This window comes from Akebia trifoliata, chromosome 2, assembly GCF_017979445.1.
Source record: "Akebia trifoliata isolate Shusen 1 chromosome 2, ASM1797944v1, whole genome shotgun sequence".
Lineage (NCBI taxonomy): Eukaryota > Viridiplantae > Streptophyta > Magnoliopsida > Ranunculales > Lardizabalaceae > Akebia > Akebia trifoliata.
The window spans coordinates 27,437,966-27,465,113 of NC_141376.1; the positions used below are offsets into that span (position 1 = coordinate 27,437,966).

At 36.7% G+C, this 27,148-nt stretch overlaps 2 protein-coding genes and 1 pseudogene across 2 annotated transcripts; 2 read left to right on the forward strand and 1 right to left on the reverse strand.

Annotated features, from left to right (window-relative positions):
• Window positions 1–1,948: 1,948 nt before the first annotated feature.
• Window positions 1,949–3,408, reverse strand: LOC147410015 (endochitinase-like). Its single transcript, XM_086432204.1, has 3 exons — window positions 3,101–3,408; window positions 2,560–2,713; window positions 1,949–2,433 (listed from the first exon to the last, which is right to left on the reverse strand). The coding sequence occupies exons 1-3, from the start codon at window positions 3,378–3,380 to the stop codon at window positions 2,058–2,060; spliced, it is 810 nt and encodes a 269-aa protein (XP_086288330.1). The 5' UTR covers window positions 3,381–3,408; the 3' UTR covers window positions 1,949–2,057.
• An 11,521-nt stretch (window positions 3,409–14,929) lies between these two features.
• On the forward strand, window positions 14,930–16,288 carry LOC147410016 (putative protein phosphatase 2C 55 pseudogene; annotated as a pseudogene).
• Window positions 16,289–16,414: 126 nt separating this feature from the next.
• On the forward strand, window positions 16,415–18,592 carry LOC147410017 (ABC transporter F family member 4). The gene has a single exon (XM_086432205.1). The coding sequence runs from the start codon at window positions 16,589–16,591 to the stop codon at window positions 18,416–18,418; it is 1,830 nt and encodes a 609-aa protein (XP_086288331.1). The 5' UTR covers window positions 16,415–16,588; the 3' UTR covers window positions 18,419–18,592.
• Window positions 18,593–27,148: the final 8,556 nt, after the last annotated feature.

The window sequence follows — 27,148 nt, forward strand, 5'->3', positions numbered from 1 at the left end:
CAAAAAAAAAGAAGAAAGAGGAACCAATACTCTACTGCTCAATAATGAATACAAATTACAAAGAGGTGGAATAAAGTGTGCACAGTAGCGAGAGATATAAGAGGAAGCACAAAGGATGATGTTTTAAAATGGTTACCAACTCCCACATAACAAGGGGTAGCTGTGACATAAAATCGAATAATCATTCCAAAACATAATGGGTGAGTTAATTAATACCCCCCCACTGCTTCACACAAGCAGAACTGAAGCTGGGATTTTTTTGCCAATGGGGGCTAAGTGCTAATTATGATAAGACTGATAATCTTGATTTCTTTTTATGTAAATTTTGAACTTGTTACAACAATAGATTAATAATGATAAAAGATTTCCACTAAAGTCATAGATATTATGAATTGTAAAAAAAAACTTGGTTTAAGTTTAATATATTAAAATTTTATTTTCTTCAACATTAAAGTCCGGAGAATTAGAAAGGATTTTAGGGAGTTGAAGATGCTGCATTTTGGTAAGAAACTCAAAAATATCATTTTTACATATCCCAAAACTTACACGACTTTTTTATGAATCTTTTTTGAATTGAAACTCCTTCGAATAATTGAAGAGTGCAAACTTATTTTACTTTGTTTCTTGAGAGTGAATAATGGTTGAAGGTGAGGGCCCTTAAGTCATTTTTCACTAGATTGAGAAGAGGCCAATGGACACATGTCAATTTGCAAAACTTGTGGGATATCTCTAATATACATCCAACCGTAGGGGCTAAGTCATCAAATTTGTTTTTGAAGTTGAGTGGGGCCCATACAAGGATTTAAAAATAGGGTTATCTCTAATATCGATCAAAATGTCAGGGATTAAATTATCAATTATTTTTTCCAAAAAGTTGGATAGAAGTTGAAGGTGAGGCTCCTTAAATCATTTTCTATGAGTCCTAGTAATAAAATTCGATATGTGTTCAATTCATTTAAGTTCATATAAGTTAAGGAAAATTTTTGTTTAAAAATGGGGAAATTTTTTTGTTTCAAAAAAAATTATAAATGATATTTTCAAATTTCTTAATAAAGCACATCTTTCAACCTCTATTTTGGCTTTTAGATTTTAATGTTATAGAAAATAAAATTTTACATTTACCATATTAATTGATAAATCATCGATTGATTCGTTAGTTAATCGATTTAATCAGATAATCCCTAATTTGGAGAATTCTACAAATTTGCAAATTTTTTCTTTTTTAAGGATTTTGAGTATGGCACGAGTTTGAGAAGATCAAGGCCTAGGACGAACGTTGTCAATTTGAAAAGGACTAGAGTCTCTCTAGTATTGATCAAAATGTGGGGAACTAAATCATATATATATATATATTATAAAAAAAAAAAAAAAATTCAATGAGACTTAGCAAGGAACGTACGTCGTTAGTTTGAAAAACACGGGATATATCTAATAGTGATGCACTTTCCTTACTAGTTAGATTTTAAGCCTAAGGGTTGTTTTGCTCAAATGGATTACCACATCAGCAATCCAACACCACAATCCTCAAAATTTCATAAAAAAAATTTAACTTGATCCAAAGTTTTGAAAATAGACAGTTACCGAACTTTCACCTAATCCCAAATTCAAAATTAGAGTTCAACCGTGAAAAACTAGCTTTTGTGGAAATTGTTTAATTCAAAGCTTCTAAAATTTTATCCTCTATAACCCTGAAGCAAGGATCATTAGCCCAAGGACCCTTATTAAGGGTGAAATCCTTACTTTAACTTAGTAAGGCTAGTCGGTTTCTATCTATTATCAATAAAAAAACACAAAGGGGTTAAACCAGAGTTTATACTTTTTTAATAAGTTGAGTGGGGGATATAGTCCCCACTAGTTCCTACATGGCTTCGCCCTTTCGTACAAGAGGTCATCCATCACACACAAATCCACATTCAAAAAGAGATTTAATAGCACATAGAAATGCATAGATGGGAAACATTTGGTAATTCCATATATTATTGCCCCCTCACACAGTATCTAAGCATATGTAGGGTTGGTTTACTTATTCTTTAAGGAAAATAGGGATACAAGAGGGCTTAAGCAAAGGGCCTTTGGTTATAGCAGTCAAGGTTATCCCCATAGCTCACTCCCAGTATGTCACAGTACCTCCTATAAAACCCAATCCGGCTCGCAACCTTATCATTAGCACCTTTGCCACATTCGACTCCTCCGTTGATAATGTTTGTGATGGTCCCAAAACCAGGGAGCCGACCTGCGGTCCTATCAACATTAGATGGTGTCCATTGTCCCGTTATGACATTGTGGCATGATGGCTTGGGTGATTGTGGGGTCATCCAGAACCAAAATGCTGTCTTGAAAGAAATGATTGCATCCTTGGTTACGGCGTCTGGGTCGTTGATGAGGTTGTAATTTATTTGTGGAGCACGTCCAGCTTGCCCATAGTTGTAGTTGCTGAAAAGTAATAAATAAATAAAAAAACGAAGATCAAATTCACAATCCCTTGGTTATATACAATGGATTATTATTATTATTATAAAATTTCAATTTGGTTTGGGGAATAAATGACAATGTACTTACTATGAAATTTGAATTGGTCCTCGCCCATAATACTTTTTACCCGGAGCACATGGCCATTGTGCGCTCGGAGTGCAGTAATCACCGGGATTTCCTTGTTCCTGAACAAAGCAATATCCCCAAGAGTATGGGCCATCTGGTGCAGTTGGCCACCCCCCTGTAAAATTAATAACAAATCAATTGAAAATAAAATATTTTTTGTTGAATTGTATGATAAGCAAATTTACATCCATTGGAATTTTATAAATAAAAAGGGTATAGAAAAGCAAAACCTAATAATATGATCTTAGAGATATAATGAGATAGATCAATTATATTTTTTATTGTGATAAGATATATCGATGATGGTACGATGTGTTTAGTCCACATTTATACACTGTGACATTAATTAATTTGTCCACATTTGTAAGTATGCAACAACGGTATGTCAAATTATATCCATGGTAGATGTTCAAATATTTACACAAAAATATAATTGTTTGGCTTTAAATTCTGAAATAATCAAAATATTTGTACTTGTCAATTCTCTATCAACTTGACTAACCTGTAGTTTCATGAGAAGTTTGAGCCAAGAACGCAGCAATCTCCCTTTTACGTGTGTTAGTGTCACCAGTGGTCGCAAAGCCTCCAAAGGACTTTGCGGCAGTGATGAATGCATTGTAAGTGTAGAAACCCCTACCAGGGCAATTCGCATCATTTCGATGCTTCAACATTTGGTCGAAAAGGGATTGAGAAATGAGAGAGCCAATGTCACCCCCTTGTTGTGCCAAGGCACCCAATAATGAGGCCAAGGAGAGGAGGAGAAGCAGAGTCCAAGACTTCATTTTGTTTTGGTAAGTTGGTTGTAATTGAAGAAATGGGAACGTGGTATAAATAGGGTCCAGTGTTGGGGTGGTGATGAGGCATTTGTGGGCCAGCTTTTGTATTTATTTGACTATTCAATTTGAGGACCTTGACTTTTATGTCTCTTTTATTTGTCTTCTAAGTTTTTTCTTTCTTTTGTACTTATGCCTTGGAAAATAAGGTGTATATGATACGGACATGACCGCTTTGATTGGAAAAAAGATTTTGAGGGAAATTCGCCCTCTCATTGACCGCCACCAAGGTCAAAGGTTCAAAGAGGCTTGTATGTTTGAATCGTGATAATCTGATTACCCCACGTGGCAAATTCAATCGGTGGTACCGTAGATCTGCCCCCTTCGAGATACACGGCTGCACTTCCTCAAAAAAAAAAAAAAATCTCTAGAGAACCATGTATCTCAAGGAACGCAGATCTATGATTCCCAAACTAGTCACCTCAGGAAGTAAATTGAGTTTGCCATGGGGGGTAGTCAGATTATCACGATTCTTTTTGTTTTTGTCTAGGATGTTGTTAACGTGTGCCTTTAGACACAAGTTAAGATGCATTAAGTACACCTCCAAATGTTATTTTATTATGAGTTGTTCGGTTCTGTGCCTTTGCCATGTCAGTCACTACTCAACCATAGGCCAAAACCTCGTGCATTCATCATTATTCTTTCATTATATTAGAGAGTGGCATGTGCAAACACACATTTATCAAAAGGATTTATTTTTATTTAAAATATTGATTAAATGTTCTTTTTTTTTTCCCTTAAGATTGCACAGTAAAATGGTTAGTTTTGGTGTCAAACCATTTCAACTCAGCCTTCTCTCATAATAATAGAAAATTAAGATGTAAATGGAATCCCTAAAAAAAAAAAAAATCTTACAAAAAATACACAGGTTAACAAAAAAAAAATTCAATAGGAAAGAATAAATAATAAAAATTGAGGAATGCATGACAAGTATGCTTCATTGTCCATGGAAGTAAATAAAGGGAAAAAAAATTCCTTTTTTGAGGGTATCCAACTATTCAGATTTCATTAGAAAATTGACCTCTTAATTTGGTTAATCAAAAAGAAAAATTTAGATTGCTATTTTAATTTTCAAGCTTACCTCTTTATAATAAGTGCATATTTGACATGTTTTCTTCAATTTATTTGTATTATTAGATTTTTCTCTAGATAATGAAACAGATTTCATGGTTCATTAAAACAAGGGTAAATTACACTTTGACCCCTTGTAGTTTGGTATAATTCCATTTGATCCCCTAACATTTTGATAATTGCACTTATCTCCCCTTTCACCGACAGGTGTTAAAATTGTTATTTTACTATTTTACACTCTTATTTTATATTAAAAACTAGATTTTAAAACAATAATAAATTTGCACCAATCCAAGTATTCCATTTTTTCACATGCATATATATATATATATATATATATATATATATATAGTCTTTTTTCTATGTTTTTTTTTTGTTAATCCACATTGATGAGACTAAGTCTCCCGGAGGCTGCAGAAGAACCCACAACTCTTGCTAAGCAAATACTTAGAGGTTGCACTCGATTTTGAACTCAGGACCAAGAGGAGCATACTTTGTCATAGTCACATTTTTGTTTTTGAAAAAAGTAACATTTTAAAAAGGGCAAAATCATCTTTATAAAAAGAATTTAACTATTAGGTTTATAACACTTTGACGAAAGGGTACCGGTAAGTGAACCCTTTAGATAATTATAAGGGAGGTAAGTGCAATTATCAAAATGTTAGGGAGTCGAAATAGAATTATGCCAAACTATAGTTGTCAAAGTGTAATTTACCCTTAAAACAATTCCTCAACCATACTAACAAGTTGGAAAAAATAATTCCTTTTTTGAGGGTATCCATTAATGTCTCTACTTGTCAATTTTGCCTCTAAGTTCCTACTGAAACATATATACAATGATTCTAAATTAATACTTAGAATTAATATAAGACTCAGTATCCAGTAAGGTGTTCCATTCCTATATAATAGATTAAGTGTTTTTGTGGTGGCACATTTTAGTTTGTCTTTAAAGCACCTCGGGCTCTTATTCAAGTTGTTCACGCAGCCCAATGTGTTTATGTCCCAATCAAATTGTGCCACATAGACATCATTTCTATTTATAGAAACAAGACACCTTATGGGATCTCTGAAACTTAATATAAATGATTTTAGCTTTGGTTAGATCTTGAGTATTCAGATTTCATAAGAAATTTGACATCTTAATTTGGTTTATCAAAAAGCACAATTCAGGTTGCTATTTTAATTTTCAAGCTTACCTTTCTATATAATAAGTGCATATTTAACATGCTTTCTTCAATTTATTCGTATTTATTAGATTTTTCTCTATATAATGAAGCAGATTTCATGGTTCATTAAAATAATTCCTCAACCATACTAACAAATATATTTCTATTGGTTTCGGTACTTATGGTGTTTGAAATTAAATCATGGGGACTATTCACATTTCAAGAAATTCCACACGGTTTTATAATTTTATATTATAAGTCCCTTGTCAAGTCTGTGGGTTGGAACTATCTAAGAAGTATATATTACAATTACAGCATTATCGTGCTCGAGTACGACTTTGAAACGGGTAGACGGTTTCAAAATTTTGATAGAATCCTCTTCACAGTATGACATGTGGTTTTTTGTATTTGTTTCACCTCCCTACGGAAATTTTGAAGCGGACTGTCGGTTTCAAAGATGTTTCCGTAGTGCTCCGACTTTTACTTATAATGCCGCACTTAACGCATTGCATCAGAATGCACTATAGAGAGAGAGAGAGAGAGAGAGAGAGAGAGAGAGAGAGAGATCATGATTCATGACCCCTTATTCCTGGATGGTTTAGAATTCCACCATATACACTTTTGACTAAGCCCTCATTTTAATAGTTGATTTTAGAAGATATGGTCCGGTTTCTAGTCCATTGGGATGAATAACATTTCTTACTTTGGCATGGCGTGGCGTGGCGTGGTCTCTATGGATATTCAACGTCACAAATATATTTGACTGACCCACACTTACTACTGCCTAGAGGTCTACCTTCTACGCTGTGTTTTGGTCTTTAGGGATAAATCCAATCGAAGGCATAGGTCAGTTAGCTGTCGAACATACCATACCATGCATCATGTGTTTCACTACAGCTCTTTCTTTCTTTCTAGGATAAGTTCTTTGAGATTAGTTGAATTGTTGATTCACTTAATGTGATCATTTTTGGAGCTACTCTGATAAGTAAAGGATTAGGATATATATATGAGGTTAGGGTCCACAATGTTTATGGGTAAAACTCTTAACCCCAAAAGCAAAACTGAATTTCTTGAATTACCACTAAATTTGCATCACTGATTGAAGGCCTAGCTATGAGAGCTGTACCATGTACTACCACAAGATAAAAAGTGAATAAGGACTTTTTTTTTTTTTTTTTGAGTGTGAATGTGTGTTTGTTTTCTTGAATTACCATCTCGACTTGGTCATGATTGGTGTGCCACATTCAAAGTTCTAAGCAAGAAAGAGGAAGAAACATTTAATTTTTAGTTATTGACTTATTCTTGGGACTGAATTTGTCATCTCTCTCCTCACACAAATTAATTTGTATTTTATTAGTTTTTAAGATATTTTCAAAGCGTTCTAATGTAATCAGTGAAGGATGATATAATGTGAGGATTCTAGATTTAGTTGAATCATGAAGTTAGGATATTTATGCTGCTTATACATGGAAAAATGGGTCAAAATCCATTTCCTGAAAAATGCGATTTTCATTAATGTTTTTATCATCCAATCATAGGAAAATGAATTTTTCCACCTCTTAATGTTATTCTCTCACTATTATCTGTATTGCAAAATTAAAAAATCAACTCTCTTTTTTGACATTTTCTAAAGTACAACAAAATGATATGGAATGTATTTTGAATTATTCCACATCCATTTTTTAGAGTAATAATCATATCTCTTGAAAAAATGAATTCCGGGTATAATAGGGAATCCCTTGTAGACAGGGGACCGGGCCTGTATTTAGGCTTTGCACAGTCTATAAATCATGGTTTGTCCAAAGACTAGTCCTAGGACATGTGCAACGCCCACTCATTACAAACACAGGTAAGTGGGTGCGCCCTTGAGGGTGGTCCCTGAGGAATTAATACTCATATTGGATATCAAACTCACAACCTAAGGGCATTTAACCGCTTATCGGTCCAAAATTTCCATTGAGACTGAAATCTTGTAAAACAAGAAGATTTGAGAAGAGAAGTTTGTATTCTACTTCTCAACCTAAGAAGCAAGGGAATATATTATTGAAATAAATGTTGTACAAGATATAAGATTTATAAGATACACACTATCTCTACAATTAAAAGGAAATACAATTTCCACTCAACAATCGTAAGCTCCACAATCTCTAACAGTCATGGGCTTTACAGCTTGGTTTAGTTGTAGAATCCTTCTCATTGTCCTCATCATTTAGGATACATGTACAAGCCCTATTACTATCCCTCAAACTGGGACATATCTGAAGATCAGCGGATTTTCTCGAAAAGTTGATTGGGCTACTAGTTTGGTAAAAATATTTGCGAGATGATTTTGTAGACACTCCAATTTGCATGGGTCCATCCCGAGAAGGCCCATAAAAATATGTTGTTAAAATCATTTTATCAATCAAAAGGCCTAGTGGCCTACTTTTCAAAAAATTGATCATTTTTTAAAATAAAAATCTAAGGCCCTTTATTTGGTCCACATGCTCAAAAATGAATAATTTTTCATCACATTATCATCAATTTCTAGATTGTCTCATAACCTCAACTTTCTTTCAAATTCTATCCCAAACCAAATTCCTTATCTTACTCCATGATCCAACACAAATCAATCCCTAAAAATACTTTAACCTAACATAATCCAATCCAAATCCTCAATCAAATTCTAGCCTAAGTCAATTCTAAGCCCAAGCCATTGTCAAAATCACTTTCAACACCACCTCATTTCAAAACCCACAAACTCTCAAATCCAACCTCATTCAATTTAAGGTTCATTGACTACGGTCAAAGTCCACAAGTCCTCAAAAACCCATGCTCACGAAGATGGACATAAGTCATCATCATAATTAACATCCCAAATCTAATATACCTAACCACATCGTCACTCTCAAAAGCTACACACACCACTTCCCCCACCACACCATATGCCATTACCTAACCCAATCATTCTCACTTAAAATCTCATCACAGGTTACCACCATGTTACACCACTACCCATTCCCTTAATCAACTCACCTAACCCACACATCTCCATACTTTTTAACCACATATTATTACTACACTTACCTCCCAAAATCTAACTATCTAACATCTTATATTCACCATTCTCTCAACTAAACACCCATACCTCAACTCATTTGAATTGTATACATGGGTATGGGTAAAAAATAATCATTTTACCTCTTTTGCCATATTTATCCCTCCCCAATCTTAAATTTCAATTTTTTTTTTGTTTTTTTGTTTTGTTTTTAATCCTATGTCTTTCTCTACCACCTTTTAATTTTGACCATTTTAACCCTAAAGACAACCCTCAATACCTGTAAACCCCCTCTTCCTTTGAAAAAAAAAATCTATGCTCTAAAGCCCTCTCTATTAACCTAAAATTCTAGACAAATCACTACTCAGCTCTCTACTCTCTCACTGTCTTCTCTTAAAAAATGATTCAATATAAATATTTTAGTAAGGATCTAAGAAAAAGAAGAAGGAGAACTCAAGCTTCAAGTTGGGTTAGAATAGGATTTTGATTTTATTTTCCCCTCTCTCCCCTTTCCATCTCCCTCTCCTATCTCTTTCTTTTCTTTCTTTAATTTTGATTTAGAAAGCCTTGTGTAAAACCCCGAATTTTCAATTCGTATATCGAGGAAAAAATAAATAGTGAAATTTTAAGAAAATCTTGAAAGTGGGACTTAGGGGTAAAACTTTAGGATGTTTCTGGTAATTTTTAATGGAATCTGACCTCACCATTAGATTTAAAATGATCGAAAAACATAGTTTAGCCTATAGGCACGCTCAAGTGCGAGTCCGAATAAAAAAATTGCAAATCCTCGATTACCGAGTCGGATCAGGTTAAAATGGTGACCTTTTGCTAGAGCAAGAATTTTTAAGATTCGATTATACCATTGGATTCGTAATGAAAAATTATTGAACATGGACTATGTATTTGTTATTTTTGGAGATCAGAAAATCGAATTATCGTCAAAAACGAAAATGATATCAAGTTTAGGGGTCACCTCTGGTCAAAAATATAAACTTTTGATAGAGATATAATTTGTAGAAATTGACCATACCATTAGATCCAGAATGGAAAATTAGGAGAAATAGAGTATTCATTTGTCAGTTTTTGAGTCCGGACTGTCAAGTTATCGTCGATCGAAACAATATGCAAAATACCGATTTTGTCCCAAATTTTATATAAATAAAAATTTTAAATTTTTTCTTATTATTTCGTCTTCTCCAACCGTCCAACAGCCAATGTTAAAATTTTTTTATTTATTTTCTTAAACTTCAACCCCAGATCTACGGCAAACGGCTCGCCGTTGATGACCGACGCAGAAGGGAGAAATGTCCGCAGCTGCGTTCTCTACAAAACCCACCCAACCTCTTTCCATTTCACTTTCTTTTTCATCCAATATCGTCAAAAATCAGTCGTATTTATATACGGAAATTTCGAAACTTTGACCTCGGATTTCGTCCGTTTCGGGGTCAAACCGTCTTCCGACGCAGAAGGGAGAAACATCCACAGCCTCATTCTCTACATAAACCACCTAAATTCTTTCCGTTTTCTCGTCTTTTCACCCCGTATCGTCAAAAATCAGCCGTACGTATATACGGGGATTTTGAAACTTCGATCTCGGATTTCATCCGTTTCGGGGTCAAACCGTCCTCCGTCGCAGAAGGGAGAAATGACGACGACATCAAGATCTTTAAAATCACTAGGCCAGTTTCGAAAATCAACTGTCTTGAAGTACGAGTTACCTCGATTTTTGCACCATTCACCTCGATTTCCGCGCACATGCTTCAATTCCGTCGTCTAGTGATTGTAAGGAACTTTCAATTTCTATTAGTAATTGTAGACTGTGAAAATTGCATTTAGGATTTTATCGAAAAAAAAAATTTGAATGTATTTCCAAAATATAGAATTCTTTTGTTATTTCAAAAATTCACGCCAGAAATTGCATGTTTGATATGTTTAATTGTATTTTTAACAAATTATACGTGGGTAGGGTATTTGAATGGGGTATTTCCATAAATTGGGTCTTGTGCATTGCTCGGACCCCGTTTTGATATAAAATTTGTATTCTTTTTCAATATTATTGATAAAAATAAATTCTATAGTTGGAAAATGTGATTTAATATTCAATAAACTCATATTGAGTTGATGAATATCAGAAAATAGATATTTTATTGAAGAGATTGAAAACTATAAAAATTGGAAAAAGGGTATGAAACGGTAAAATGTCAGAGTCACACCCGAGGAGTGATGTCTGCATTTTACGTTGTTGTGTTGTGTGTAGGTTGGTGAACATATATCCAGGGATAATAATATTAATGGTTGCATGTTTATTTAAATTTCTGTTAGCGTAAGGCGCTGTTTATTTTTCCGTTATGTTATTTATTTTAGGCCGGGTGGCCACACTTGCATGGTAGGAAACTGGATATCCATTCTCAACCTTGTATTGTTAATTTCTCTTTTATTTTCAAATGAAAATAATATATATAAGTAGCTATTTTGTGAGCTGTTAAAGAGTTTGTGAATGCCTGAAGGGATAGTGCATCATATCATCCGGAGTGGTGTACTATCCTGGGATGTACGGTAGGGACTACCAAGCTCATACGTGGTATGGGACGCATATGAGAGTAGAGTCACAACTGGAATCTGGGTTTATTCCTCTCTATCTTTATCAGTGAACTTGTAATGTAAAGGTGGTCGTATACGAATGGTTTGTATATTTGGGAATCACATGTACGCCTGATAGGCATAGACGAAGATGATTAGTCAGTGATCGCTAACAATCTATAGTAGTCGAACGTTCTGACACATCGAAAAGAGACCCATTGCTTACGGTCACGTCAAAAGGCCAGCCTGAGCCGGATAAATGGTCAACCAAGCGTGGTAAGTGCAGCGACTGGCCACAAAATCAGGAACTAAAAGTCAAAGAAGAATTATAACATCATGTCCCGACTAGGAGCGATCCAATCGTGAATCCCAACTCTCTAATTCCAATACGCCACCATTGTGTATTATGTATCTGTTGCTTATTTTGATATATAAAATAAAATGCACGTTTAATGTTTCCATTTGATCAATTAGATTTGTATAAAAAAAGAATGTTATAGTGAGTAATGTTGATTGATGTAATGTCAATTTTAAAATGTTTAGTTGCTCATCCCTGGCTATATGTACCAGTTAATTGTAGTTTCTTCTGTAAAATTTTGTATATTTTAAAATGATTCAGTATGTTTATTCGTTCATGTTAGGAGGGGTTATTAGCAGAAATTGTTTGTTTCTTTATTGGGTAACCATTGTTTCTTTATTGGGTAACTATTGTTACTCACTTTTTATTTATCCATTTTTTAGTTTCAGATCCGGAGCTTGGCGAAGCAGGTGTAGAACACGAGTGAGGACTATCTGGTAGGTCAGATAGACGACCAGAGTCCGTTATCCGGTGAGTATTGGGGCTATACTCCCCTAGTGGTGTCAGTTCGTCAAAGAGTAATATAGATTTTTGTTTTGAGCGTTAGGACTTTTGTTAGAGTAATGAGTTTTGTATAATCTTGTATATTAATTCATTCTTCCGCACTCTGATCTATCGTACGATACTAGATGTATATAGGCTTCCGCTAGTTATTATATTTTGTATGTATGCAGGATTGTATGTCGTTTATCAGGTGCATGTTGAACGCCTTGGAATGCTAACATAAACAGAGGAGAACATACCGAAATTTTGAGGTGCCACCTAGTACCTCGAGATCTGACATGGGGATTTGTGTTAGCGTTTGGCGGGGCGGCACACCTTAGGATGCAATGAACACTCTCCCCCACTCATGGTAGATTGAATTTCGGTTTAATCAAAAGGGTTGGGGTCGAAACCTTCTTTAAAACCAAATTGTACTTACTTCAATCCCTCACACATTTTGCACTCACTACAAAACTTGTTTTGAGGCTAAAGGTAATTGACCCCTCCTCATTCTATGAGAGTACTCTCATAATCACAAAAGCCCATACTTTTCAAAACTTATGCTCTTGAAAAAGTCATGTTTAGGGTCCTTTCTCTCAATGAAGTGATCCTCATGATCTAGGCCAACATTAAATCCCCTTGTGTTTAAGGGTACAAAATCGTTGTTTTTTTTTAAAATTTATTTTCTTTATAATATTTCTAAAATGACCATATTTTTTAAAGGTTACCACCTGTGGACACCCCATTTTTGCACTCGCCTAATTAATCAACTCGTCAACCTGATCGTAACGGTTCCCAATGATGGATGATTATTTCAATGCTTTATTTGTTGCTAGACATGTTTCAGAAATTCGGATGAGGTATCTCAAACTAACAAAACTGTAGAAACCACGCTAAGTTAGGAAAATATAACCCTAAAAATATAAAAATCATCATCTTGAAGACAAAAAGAAGTTTTACGATAAAAATCACTAAAAAATGGTCAAATTACCAAAATACCCCTAACATCAAAACATCCTTAGAGCCCACATTACACTTAGAAAAATCCTTTCAAACACATAAAACAACAAATTGAAACCAAATAAACTATTTCGCCAATTTTTAAAAGATTCAACAAAATTACGAAAATGCCCCTCATAAAGTTCATGACCATTTCGCACAAAATTTTTTATAAACGACACAAACCAACAATCCCATTGAATTTCTTACGAAAAATCGATTCTAAAACATCCTGTAACATCGAAAATCGACTTGAAACGCAAAAGTTTTCTTCGGGGATAAAATGATAATTTTACAATTTTAATAATTAAAAATTTCGAAATTAATAATTAAAACATTAATTAATGTAAAGCGAAATCTTAATTAAAATTAAAGTCGATCAAGTAAGACGTAAGCCAAAACCCTAAATTATAGTCAATTAAGTAAGACTTAAGTCAAAATCTTAAAATTAAAGTCAATCAAGTTAGACTTAAGTCAAAAATTAAAGTCAATCTCATAAGACTTAAGTTAAAATCCTAATTAAAATTTAAATCAAGTCAATCTCATAAGACTAAATTCAAAATCCTAATAGAATTCTAATTAAACTCTAAAACTACTTAATAGAATTCTAATTAAACTCTAAAACTATCTAATAGAATTCTAATTAAACATTAACTCTATCTAAAAAACACTTAAAAAAATCTATAAATAAAGGTCCCTACAACCTATTTTCGTATAAAAAAATAAACCCTAAGAAAAGTAGGTCAAAAAACTTCTTTAGCCTCCCATAAACTCAAATTTTGAAGTCCTAACTCCTTACCTAACATCTATACCCCAACTTTAGCTCAAAAAACACTTATAAACCCCTCAAAAACATCCAGAAATCTATAAACAAATTAAAAATATTCAGATCTAAGAAGGAGATACTCGTCTTGGACGTCTGAAGCGAATCCGGTGATAGAACAATACGATGAGTACTATACGAGGAGTTGTTCTATCAGATCTGAGGGAACAAAACTGTTGCGTTGTAAAGGTAAATATTTTTATTTGATTATTATTATTATTTAGGTCCTTTTAGCAATGTTATCGTTTTTGGGAATTAGTAGAGACTGGCGTTTGCCGGGCGGGGTTGGTGCCTAACACCTTCAAACCCTGTAATGTGATCTCTGGACTCATTATCTTTTAGTAGATTAGTCGTTTGTTTATTCGTTTTGAGTCAATGTTTGATTCTTAGACCATATTAACTAGGTGGCGACTCCCAAACCTCAAAGGTCAAAAGCGGATCCGCGCACCCCGCGAATCGAGGGCGCTTTCAGTGGCGACTTCGCTGGGAAAAATTTGAGGATCAAATTTGTAAACCTAAAAAATTGTCGCACTGCAAAATTGGCCTATTTTTATTTTATTTTATTTTTATTTATTTAATTAATTTTATTTTTTTTAGGGCATGTTAATAAAATATTTTGATTAAGTAATTTTTTTTTTTTTGGATTTTTTTTTTGTGGACTCCAATAACAATGAAAGATACAAAATGGCATATAAAATAAGGATAGGAGATCTGTGAAGAGAGAAAGGGAGAATTCGTGGGCTGCTATAATATATATATATATATATATATTTTGTGCTTGGTATCAAAAGTAAAATATTCGTTTTCCTTTTTCTCATCGGTGTTGCTGTACGTTGTTAGTAACAACAAGAATAAAAAAAATGAAACTTTAAGAAAAAGAAATCTGATAAAGGGAAGAGAGAGAGGGAGATATGAAGGAAATGCTTGGGATGATGTAAGGTAAGGTAGGGACCACAGTAGGTCCCACAGTTTGTCTTTGAGATGGGTCTCCAACACACCACCCACGCCTGCTCTAATTTGATGTCACCAATACATACACCTACAACACCTATATGCCTTAGCCTTAGACGCGCTTTCAACAGTGCAATAGGTGTGGTAGATGGCGTTGGAGGCTGGAGAGACATGGGTATTGATGTTGGAAAACTCATGTCTAATTCAGTAACTGCAATTAAAAGGGAATCGAAAGGTTCCATTAACCCAGCAAAAGTTTTAGAGAAAGCACACTCGTGTACAGAGGCTATAAGATCATTTCACGGCATGCATTATAGCACTAGGAGACCAGGCCATTCAAGTCATTAATCTAGGTGACAGTGGGTTTATAGTCATTAGAGATGGACACACTGTCTTCCAATCTTATGTACAGCAGCATGGTTTCAATTTCTGTGGGGGAAATTCTTAAACATGGACACGTGGCTCGAACAAAGTCCGGAAGTAACAATTTGAAACTCGGATAGACTGCTATATAAGCCCAGTTGATTAAACTCTTCGGGTGCACGGATGTCCAGCTCGGACCTGAGCCACCGATCAATTAAGTAGCACGGACAACGACAGTATAGGTCAGCGAGACGAATCTGACAGATGTGCCATTGATTGACAGCTCTAACAACCCACATCATGTCATATCAGCTCTGATTATCTCAGAAGTGGCAGGGCAGTTGTAACAACTCCTGCAGTTGACATGTCAAAAAGTGAGCTAACCACCCTGAGAGAAAGCTAACTGCTCTGGGTCTTTTCAACAAATGGCACAGAAAACGATCAAGTGGGAAGCTTATAAAAGGAAGAGGATCATGAGTAAAGGAGGTTCGAATTCTTCTTCTCTCTAAACTAAATTAAGATTGATCAACTCTCATAGAGTCTAACTTGATCGTCGGAGTGGGCTAATTTGCAGGTTCGCTCGAACTAGGAGAGATGAAAAGTGTAGAGCGAAATCTTGCATCTACAATTTCCCATATCAACTAGAGAGAAGAAATAATAGTGATCTACCAAGTACTGGTCAGGTTTTTAATATTCCAGTTGCACCGGGGGATGTAATCGTTGCCGGAACAGATGGACTATTTGACAACTTATACAACAGTGAGGTCGCAGCTATGGTGTTCATGCTGTGAGGGCTGGCTTGGGCCCTCAAGTGACGGCTCAGGAAATAACAGCCTTGGCTCGCCAATGGGCACAAGACAGTGTACAGCAGACACCCTTCTTTACTGCTGCTCAAATGGCTGGTTTACAGTATCATGGTGGAAAGCTCGACGATATCACTGTAGTTGTCTCCTATATAAGCATCTCCATTACAGCATGAGTCACTTATTTTTGTACCCATTCAATCTCTGCTTGTATAGTTCCTTTCTCTCTACCTAGGATTGTAACGAAATAGTAATCTCCTTTTAGCTCTAACCTTTGAAACCAGTGATCCCAATTGATTATTGGTAGGAGCATTTTGACCTCAAGGTGAAGACAGCACCAAAACTTCCATCTTACACCGATGGCATCGACCTTCCCCCCTCTGATGATGATGACGACTTCGTTTCTGAAGAAAACCAACAGAATGGCCTTGAAAATCTTGTTTCTGACAACAAATCCAATCGACGTTCAGATTTGAAGCCCCTCAACATCTCCATATCTGAAAAAGAGTTGAAAAAGCGAGAAATGAAAGACCTACTTTCTGCTCACGCCGCTGAGCAGGCCAAGAAGGAAGCTCTCAAGGACGACCGTGATGCTTTCACTGTTGTCATTGGTAGCCGGGCTTCTGTACTTGATGGCGAAGAAGCTGCTGATGCTAATGTTAAAGATATAACGATCGATAATTTCTCCGTAGCTGCACGAGGGAAGGAGCTCCTCAAGAATGCATCGGTGAAGATTTCTCACGGGAAGAGATATGGTTTAATTGGACCCAACGGAAAGGGAAAGTCCACGCTATTGAAACTTCTTGCTTGGAGGAAGATCCCTGTACCCAAAAACATCGATGTGCTATTGGTTGAACAAGAGGTAGTTGGTGACGACAGGACTGCCCTTGAAACCGTTGTTGCAGCCAATGAAGAACTTGTCAAGCTTCGACAAGAGGTTGAAGGTTTGCAAAATTCCTTGTCTATTGCTGGAGATGGGGACGACAATGATGCAGATACTGATATTGATGCTGGTGAGAAGCTTGCCGAATTATATGAGAGGTTACAGGTGATGGGATCAGATGCAGCCGAGGCTCAGGCTTCGAAGATACTAGCAGGATTGGGTTTCACCAAAGATATGCAAGGCCGAGCCACCCGGTCTTTTAGTGGTGGGTGGAGAATGAGAATCTCATTGGCTAGGGCACTCTTTATGCAGCCGACCCTTCTATTACTTGATGAACCCACCAATCATCTTGACCTTCGGGCTGTTCTTTGGTTAGAAGAGTATTTATGTCGATGGAAGAAAACTCTTGTTGTCGTCTCACACGACCGTGATTTCCTTAACTCTGTCTGCAACGAAATCATTCATCTACACGATGAGAAACTACATGTCTACCGTGGGAATTTCGATGATTTCGAGAGTGGGTATGAACAGCGTCGCAAAGAGATGAACAAGAAATTCGAGATCTACGACAAACAAGTGAAGGCTGCAAAAAGGTCGGGAAATCGGGTTCAGCAAGAGAAGGTCAAGGATCGGGCCAAGTTCATTGCATCCAAAGAAGCCTCGAAGGCCAAGGGGAAGGGCAAGCTTGATGAAGACGAGGCCCTGGCAGAGGCCCCAAAGAAATGGAGGGACTATAGTGTAGAGTTCCACTTTCCGGAGCCTACCGAGCTTACCCCACCTCTCTTACAGCTTATTGAAGTCAGTTTTAGTTATCCAAATAGGGAGGATTTCAGGCTCTCGAATGTTGATGTGGGTATTGATATGGGGACACGCGTCGCAATTGTGGGCCCGAATGGTGCTGGGAAATCTACTCTACTCAATCTTCTAGCCGGTGATTTGGTCCCTACAGAGGGGGAAGCGCGAAAGAGTCAGAAGTTGAGGATTGGGAGGTACTCTCAACACTTTGTGGACTTATTGACTATGGAGGAGACTCCTGTGCAATATCTTCTCCGTCTTCATCCCGATCAAGAAGGACTTAGCAAGCAAGAGGCGGTCCGTGCAAAACTCGGGAAATTCGGGCTTCCAAGCCATAACCACCTTACCCCTATAGCGAAACTGTCAGGAGGGCAAAAATCTCGTGTTGTCTTCACTTCAATCTCTATGTCTAAGCCCCACATTTTGTTATTGGATGAGCCAACAAACCACTTAGACATGCAGAGCATTGATGCATTGGCCGATGCTTTGGATGAATTTACGGGTGGTGTTGTTTTGGTGAGTCATGATTCTAGGTTAATTTCACGTGTTTGCGAGGACGAAGAGAAGAGTCAAATCTGGGTTGTTGAGAATGGGACCGTGGAAACTTACCCGGGGACCTTTGAGGAGTACAAGGAAGAGCTGCAAAGAGAAATCAAAGCGGAGGTTGATGAATAGTACATCATTTAAGGTTCAGTTGTTCATTTTTCAAATACATAATAAGCTGTTACATGCTTTTCTCGTTTTGTCTGTTTTGCTATAAATTACGACGGATCTTGATCTTGTGATGTGGAGAGTGTAATTTTATGTTTGGATTTATCTATTAATATAAAAATAGTCTTTATGATGCAAGTTTGTTTGGTTAATTTGTCTACATTAAGCAAAATTCAGGTCCAATGCATTTTCTGTTATTTTATTTAAGGTGATTTAGAGATGTCCCCCATGTTTTGGTGGATATTGGAGAGAATCCGGCTCGCTCTTCCACAGTCGTTTGTGGGAGAGAACCATACAAACGAACCTTACAACTGTAGGATCTCAATCACAGATTTCTAGATTTATTTGCCACATCAGCTAGTTATCACCTCACAAATTTTTTCCAATGCATTTAAAAAAAAAAAAAACCAAATTGTTCAAGGGTTTCTTTGTCCCAAAAAAATAAATAATTCAATGATCTGATCAAATAATATTACTATGCTTCGAGAGGTAGTAGTAGTATCTACTTGGACACTACAGTGGAAGTGTGTTGAATCAAGAGCAGACAATAAGCGTCTTTATTATGGCCATTTTATTCTCTCTCTACTTATGAAGGGTCGAGCAGATATGATAGGCATTGCAATGCATCGAGCTTTACTTGTTGAAATAGAAGGAACATGTATCACATGTGCAAAATCAATTGCAGCAGCAGCCCTTCTTCTCTGACAATCGAATTCCACTGGAAACTCAGAGATGATCTGTTTTTTCTCTGATGACCGGCAGTTTCAATCTCTGTTTTTTTTTTTTTTTGCGTGATTTTTTTTTTCTAAAAATATGCTTCAGTGGAGCTCAAGATAAAATTTGGTTCTAGTAGTGCAACCACATTTTAGTTATGATCCTTGTTCTTTTGAATCAATGGCCCACAAAAGCAACCATACTTTCCAACAACTCATGCTTCATGACTGGATCAAAAGCACCAAATAGTCATTTTTTACTAATAAGCCTATAACAACAATTCCTTTTTAATGTACAAGCACTCCATCATCCTCGACAGATTACTGTAGTCTTGGCTGTAGGGGCTTCATATGGTGTGCTCTTAGTATCATTGCATTTATATTTGTAAATTGGGTACAAAAATACAATTTAGATTTGACATAGTTTTGTAGTTTAATGAATTTGCCAAAAGAAGGGGGTCTATTTGACATATTTTTCAGATTAGTGAAGTCTAGATTTGTAGATTTTCTTCTTTTTGTTGATGTCGAGCATTGAGGGGATTGGTTATCCATGTTTCATTTGATGGAGGATTTGTTTGTAATTGCCGAAACCATATTTCCCTAGGGTCATGACAGCAGTGAAAATTGGAGTTCTACGTATTCTAAATCATCTGATTTTGATTTGCAGGAAATTGGAGTTGTACTTCTTGTGTTGGCATAATCTCACCTTCACTTGCAAGAGTGATGGCCTTGTAAACTAATAACATAGACCTGAAATGCTTGGCAGTTAATATTAGATTTAAGGACCCATCTTGGATCATAATCTTGTGTGGGCCTATGATTATGAACATGAGTGAATTATATTAGCACTCATTAACATTAACTCGAGATAGCCATGACGAGTAGCTCACTAAAAGCATCGTTGCTAAATTCCTACCCCGTATGATAGTTTATAAAAGCATGTTGATAAAAGAGAAGTCATGGCCTTGGATGGAATTGAATCTCACGAAAATGTATTAAAACGGCTCCTAAGAATGACTCATGAAAAAAACACATGATCCTAACCCTTTAAATGTAAGTGTCTTCAAGATTTGTATTTCCAAGATACTCATAAATCTCAATCATTGGATTTTGTGTTTAAGGGTTGGGATCAACGGGAAAAAAAAAAGTTTGTTAAACTAAAGGCAAGCTACACAAGACAAAGAGCATCCCACTTTAAAAACAAAATCCTCAAAGAAAATTCCCTCAAAATCCTGAGACAACTTCCCTAAAATGTCCAGGATTACCTCATGGACTTTTTTTTTTCTCCTTTCCTGTTGGGAAAACTACCACACAATGTATAATATAATCACAGCGAAAATTAAACCCTTTCCCTCTTTGAGTGACAAAAATAGGCTAAAAATATCCAACCAATATCAACACCACCATTATACCGAATAATATCAATCCAAGTGCAAGATAATCCAACTAAGCAAAATGAACAACCACAAGCAACAACACAAGATTTTTAGCGTGGAAAACCCTTCAAACTGAAGGTAAAACCACGGGACTTGTCTCGGTAGTCCACACCCAAATCTTCCACTATCAACAATAATGGGTTACACCAAAGTTCTCTCAAGATCAATCTAGAGGCTCACAAGATCACAATCAACATCAAGAATACATATTCTTGGTTCAACAATACAATAAACATCATCTAATAAAGATGGATTCCACAAGAAAACAAAAAAAGGAAAAGTTTATGTCTCACCAATGAAATCTCTCAATAGAGATGAAAAGAGAAGTTAATCTGGAAAAATAAACCGGTGGAGTTGTAGAGTTTATTGCAAGTATTCTCCACTCCAAATTTTAGCCAAATCGGACAAAGTTTGCCCTTTAATCTTCTTACCCTAGCTCTCCAAAGTCCACCCCTTTTCTTTTCTCTTTCTTTCAACCTTGCTCTTTTCTTTTCTCCCTTCTTGTAACCCAAAAACAGCAGCCCCAACTAAAGAACTAGCTGCTGTCCCATTTTTTTTTTGTTAAGTTGAATGGGCTTTGCCCTTATTCTTTTGGGTGGCCCACATGAGGTGGACCCAGCCCAACAAATCTCCCCCTCCATCTCATGTGGGGGGCTCTACCAAGCCCGCTCTTCGCCTACAAGCTTCCAGCTTCTCCTTTGGCAAAATCTTTGTAAACATGTCTGAGCCATTCTTACTTGTATGCACTTTCTCCAACTGTAACTCCTTAGCGTCAAGTATATCCCGAATCCAATGATAACGAACATCAATATGCTTGGATCTCGAATGAAACGTCAAGTTCTTAGAAAGATGGATTGCACTTTGACTATCACAGTAAATAATGTATTTCCCCTGTTGCAAGCCTAGTTCTTGTAAGAACTTCTTCATCCACAAAGCTTCCTTGCAAGCTTCAGTCACTGCAATATATTCAGCTTCCGTGGTGGATAGAGCAACACACTTTTGTAACTTGGACTGCCAAGAAACTGCTTCCCCTGCAAAAGTCATCAAGAGTCCCAAAGTAGACTTCCTGGTATCAACATCTCCTGCCATATCTGCATCTGTATAACCATCCAATACAAGTTCACCATTTCCAAAGCACAAGCACACCCTTGAAGTACCTCTGAGATACCTAAGTATCCATTTCACTGCTTCCCAATGGTCCTTACCCGGATTAGATAGGAATCAACTAACCACTCCAATTGCGTGAGCAATATCTGGCTTCGTACATACCATAGCATACATCAAACTTCCAACTGCGGATGAATAAGGAACTCTGCTCATTTCTTGTTTCTCTTTCTCACTTGAAGGACATTGCTCGATAGTAAGTTTGAAATGACCTGCAAGTGGAGATGACACGGCTTTGGCTTTACCCATGTTGAATCTTTCTAGAACTTTTTCAATGTAGCTTTCTTGAGATAACCAGAGCTTCCCATTTCTCCTATCGCGAGATATCTTCATGCCAAGAATCTGTTTTGCCGATCCCAAATCTTTCATGGCAAAGGACTTACTAAGCTCTTTCTTCAACTTTTCAACTTTAATAGCATCATGGCCAACAATCAACATATCATCGACATAAAGCAAAAGAATGATGAAATCATCACTAGAATAATGCTTTGTAAACACACAATGATCAGTAGTTGTTTTGTTGTACCCATGGCTCACCATAAAAGAGTCGAACTTCTTGTACCACTGCCTTGGTGCTTGCTTAAGCCCATATAAACTCTTGTTCAGTTTACACACAAGATGCTCTTTTCTTTTGACTTTGAATCCCTCAGGCTGCTCCATAAAAATTTCTTCTTCTAAATCACCATGAAGAAATGTAGTTTTTACATCAAGTTGTTCAATTTCCACGTTCAAGCGAGCTGCTAAACCAAGAACAACTCGGATAGAGGACATCTTCACCACTGGTGAGAAAATTATTCAAAGTCAATACCTTTCTTCTGACTGAAACCCTTCACAACCAACCGAGCCTTGTACCTTTGTGAGCTATTATTTTCAGTCTTCAACCTGTAAACCCATTTATTCTTTAAAACTTTCTTGCCTTGAGGTAACTTTACTAAGTCATAAGTGTGGTTTTCATGTAAGGAATTCATCTCTTCTTGCATGGCTTTCAACCACTCTTTCTTCTTCTCAAGTGAGATAGCTTCTTCATAAGTTTCTGGCTCTCCTCCATCAGTAAGCATCACATACTCATGAAGAGGATATCTAGTAGATGGCTGACGCTCTCTTGTTGATCTTCTTAATTCAGTTTCAACAACTGGTTGTGGCTGTTCTTGCTCAATCTGATTTGTTGGCTCAACTTCTTCACCAGCTTGATCATTTTCATCAACATTACCATCATTGTCTTCTTGACCACCTCCCCCATAATCAACATGCACTGGAGGTGGAGCAATTGGTGTCAGATCAATAGAAATGCTAGTGGAGGGATTAGACTTCTCAGCCTTTTCAACATCTTCCCCAACTTGATCTTCAAGAAACACAACATCTCGGCTTCTAACAATCTTTTTGTTTACTGGATCCCACAACCTATACCCAAACTCTTCATGACCATACCCAAAGAAACTACACAGCTTTGCTTTACCATCAAGCTTGGATCTCTCATCTTTAGGAATGTGAACAAATGCTCTACAACCAAACACTCTCAAATGATCGTAATATACATCTTTTCCTTTCCAAACTCTATCGGGTAGATCACCATTTAGAGGAACTGATGGAGAAAGATTAATTAAGTCAACTGCAGTTCTCATAGCCTCCCCCCAAAAAGACTTAGGTAGCTTGGCATGTGACAACATACACCTAACCCTTTCTTCAATGGTTCGATTCATCCTTTCAGCTACACCATTATGTTGAGGGGTCTTTATGACAGTCTTCTGAAGCCTGATACCATGATTCTTGCAATAACTCTCAAAAGGACCTCTGTACTCACCCCCATTATCTGCTTGAACACACTTCAACTATTTTCCAGTTTCTCTTTCAACCTGAGCATGAAAATACTTGAAAGTCTCGAGTACCTGGTCTTTGGATTTCAAAGCAAAAGCCCAAACTTTTCTAGAATGGTCATCAATAAAAGTCACAAAATAAAGAGCACCGCCAAGCGTTCTAATTTGCATAGTACAAACATCCATATGAACTAGATCAATAACATTTGGCCTTCTAGTTGGAGGATGTGTATGAAATGCAATTCTATGAGTCTTTCCAATTATGCAATGATCACAAGTCTTCAGAAATGTCATACCTTGCAACTGAGGTACAAATTTCTTCCTAGCAAGAGTTTGAAGTCCTTTCTCGCTGATGTGGCCGAGTCGTTTGTGCCAAATATCAACATTTGCTTCTTTCTGAATATCATTCACCTCTCCTTTGCAAAGTGTAGCTTGCGTGACATAGAGAGTATTCAGTATTTGTCCCTTGGCAACCACTAGAGAACCCCTGGTGAGCTTCCATTTACCTTCACCTAAATGGCTAGTAAAGCCCTCATCATCAAGTTTTCCCAGTGAAATCAAGTTGAGACGAATATCTGGAAAATGTCTGACATTTCTGAGAATTAACTTGTTGCCGATGTTGGTTTCTAAGTGGATATCACCAATGCCCACAATCTTAGATGCACCACTGTTACCCATTCTGACATTCCCAAAATCACCACTGGTGTAGGATGTAAAGAATTCACTGTGGGAGGTTATATGGAATGAAGCACTCGAATCAACTACCCAATCACTATCTTGGTAGACAAGGTTAACACAACCATCATCGTAAACAATCACTGTATCACCATCATGAATGGCTATGTTTGTTTCTTTTTTATTATTCTTGGCTTCACTTTGTTCCCTTTTCCAGAATCTACACTCTCTTTTCATATACCCTTGCTTGTTGCAGTGAAAGCAAGTAATGTTTCTTCTCGGTCTAGACTTGGATCTCCCCTTAGAACTATCCCTTTTAAAGTTTGCACATGGGTTCTTACTTTAGCTTCTTCCTCGCCTATCTTCTTTTTCTGTCATGAGCACCTTAGAAGAAGATTCACCCATTTCTTTTCTTCTAGCATCTTCATTAACAGACTGTCTTTAACCAAGTCCATGGTTAGTTTGCCATCTGGTGCCGAATTGTTAACTGTCACCACTAAAGTTTCCCAACTCTCAGGCAACGAACTAAGAAGTAAAGATGTTTGTATTTCATCATCAAGATTCATCTTCATGGCTACCAACTTGTTCACTATGCTCTGAAACTGACTTGTATGCTCAACCATGCTGCTCCCATCTTTATATTTCAGGTTAACAAGTCTTCTAATCAAGGCAGTCTTGTTTCTTGCAGTTTTCTTCTCAAAGAGATTTTCTAGCTTTTTCCACAAAACATCGGCTTTAGTTTCATCACAAATTTCCTCAAATACATTTGGATCAACCCACCGTCTAATGTGACCAACAGTTTTTCTATGCATAACTTCCCAATCACCATCAGACATTTCAGCTGGTTTTACATCACCCAATTTAATTGGCTTGTACAAATTCTTGCAATAAAGCAAGTCCTCCATCATGCACTTCCAAGTGGAATAATTTGTTGAACTTAATTTGATCATGCCATCTGTCCCTTCCATTTTTAACACTCAAGAAATTAATTCCAAACAACCACACAATGTATAATATAATCACAGCGAAAATTAAACCCTTTCCCTCTTTGAGTGACAAAAATAGGTTAAAAATATCCAACCAATATTAACACCACCATTATACCGAATAATATCAATCCAAGTGCAAGATAATCCAACTAAGCAAAATGAACAACCACAAGCAACAACACAAGATTTTTAGCGTGGAAAACCCTTCAAAGTGAAGGTAAAAACCACGGGACTTGTCTCGGTAGTCTACACCCAAATCTTCCACTATCAACAATAATGGGTTACACCAAAGTTCTCTCAAGATCAATCTAGAGAATCACAAGATCACATTCAACATCAAGAATACATATTCTTGGTTCAACAATACAATAAACATCATCTAATAAAGATGGATTCGACAAGAAAATAAAAAAGGAAAAGTTTAGGTCTCACCAATGAAATCTCTCAATAGAGATGAAAAGAGAAGTTAATCTGGAAAAATAAACCGGTGGAATTGTAGAGTTTATTGCAAGTATTCTCCACTCCAAATTTGAGTCAAATCGGACAAAGTTTGCCCTTTAATCTTCTTGCCCTAGCTCTCCAAAGTCCACCCCTTTTCTTTTCTCTTTCTTTCAACCTTGCTCTTTTCTTTTCTCCCTTCTTGTAACCCAAAAACAGCAGCTCCAACTAAAGAACTAGCTGCTGTCCCCTTTTTTTTTGTTAAGTTGAATGGGCTTTGCCCTTATTCTTTTGGGTGGCCCACATGAGGTGGACCCAGCCCAACATTTCCCTCGAACACCTTTCTAAATTTCTTATTCTAAAGCTCCCAGCAGACGCCAAAGGGGAGAATAGCTCACATGTATCTTTTCCTTTTGGAGAAAACATTGTGCGTCGCCGAATGAGTAAAGAAACGATCTCAGAGGGGAAAATCCAATCTAGATGAGAGAGAGAGAACTCACTAATTGCCATACCACCTATTTGTTGAGTTTGACTCGATTTATATGGTACGGTGGAGAGATTGGTGTTTGGAAGAGTCCAACACCAATACAACTCCTTCTCTCTTATCTTTACATGAGAAGGAAAACGTGGGTTACCCACATATATGCCACAACCTATCCTGCCTATATATCAGGAGAAGTAAGAGTTGCGGGGCTTGTTTTTTTTTTTTTTTTTTGAGCTAGATTACAGTAGAAAAAAAAAAAAAAAGAGTTTTTTTTTTGGAGGCTGCTAGAGAGCACAGAAACGCTGGTTTCTGAGTTGTAACTTTTTTTCACATTGCTTGCTATAGTAAAAATTGACTGATGCCGCCCGTGGACGTAGGTATAGCCAAACCACGTAAAATCCTTGTGTCATGTGCTTGTGTATGATTGTTATCTTGCATATTGTGTGTGATTCTTAAGCAGGTATTCAGACCTAGATCAAAAGGGCTGCGCGGCATTGATTGTTTCATATCAAATCGTCATCACCGACTGTGTTTGTAGGGTGAAAACCCCAACACTATCCTCCCAAAAACTCACTCTTATCTCCTTTTTCCCACCTTAAAACTAATCTCCTTATTGAACTATTGAGACAATTTTAAGATCCCCTCCCACAAGAAAATTTCAAATATTTTGGTTTCATTCAACACTTATATCTCCAAAACTGGTCGTTTGAAATTCCTTCTTGTGAGTTGTATGGGTCACCAGTGGATTTGCTAATCGATCCATGCTTTCCTGTCAGGGAAGCGTTAAATTGAACGTGCCTGGGTGCCCTTGTTGTAGCCAATTAGTTGTCTTCATGTGTTACATAGAGACCAAATGAATTACAACACCAAGCAGAGAAACTAAAATCATTATAACATTGACAACCTCTCCACTCTCAATAGGAATATCAATACATCAATTAGTTCCCAAACAGATTGCCCAGATTATACGAGCAGTACAAA

What these genes read in the sequence shown, in the direction of transcription:
- LOC147410015 (XM_086432204.1), bottom strand. Translation starts at nt 3,380, where the DNA reads ATGAAGTCTTGGACTCTGCTTCTCCTCCTCTCCTTGGCCTCATTATTG. An exon ending in AACTTCTCATGAAACTACAG is followed by an intron (nt 2,714 to 3,100) that starts GTTAGTCAAGTT and finishes TTAATTTTACAG; the next exon opens with GGGGGTGGCCAACTGCACCA. An exon ending in GGACCAATTCAAATTTCATA is followed by an intron (nt 2,434 to 2,559) that starts GTAAGTACATTG and finishes ATTACTTTTCAG; the next exon opens with CAACTACAACTATGGGCAAG.
- LOC147410017 (XM_086432205.1), top strand. Translation starts at nt 16,589, where the DNA reads ATGAAAGACCTACTTTCTGCTCACGCCGCTGAGCAGGCCAAGAAGGAA.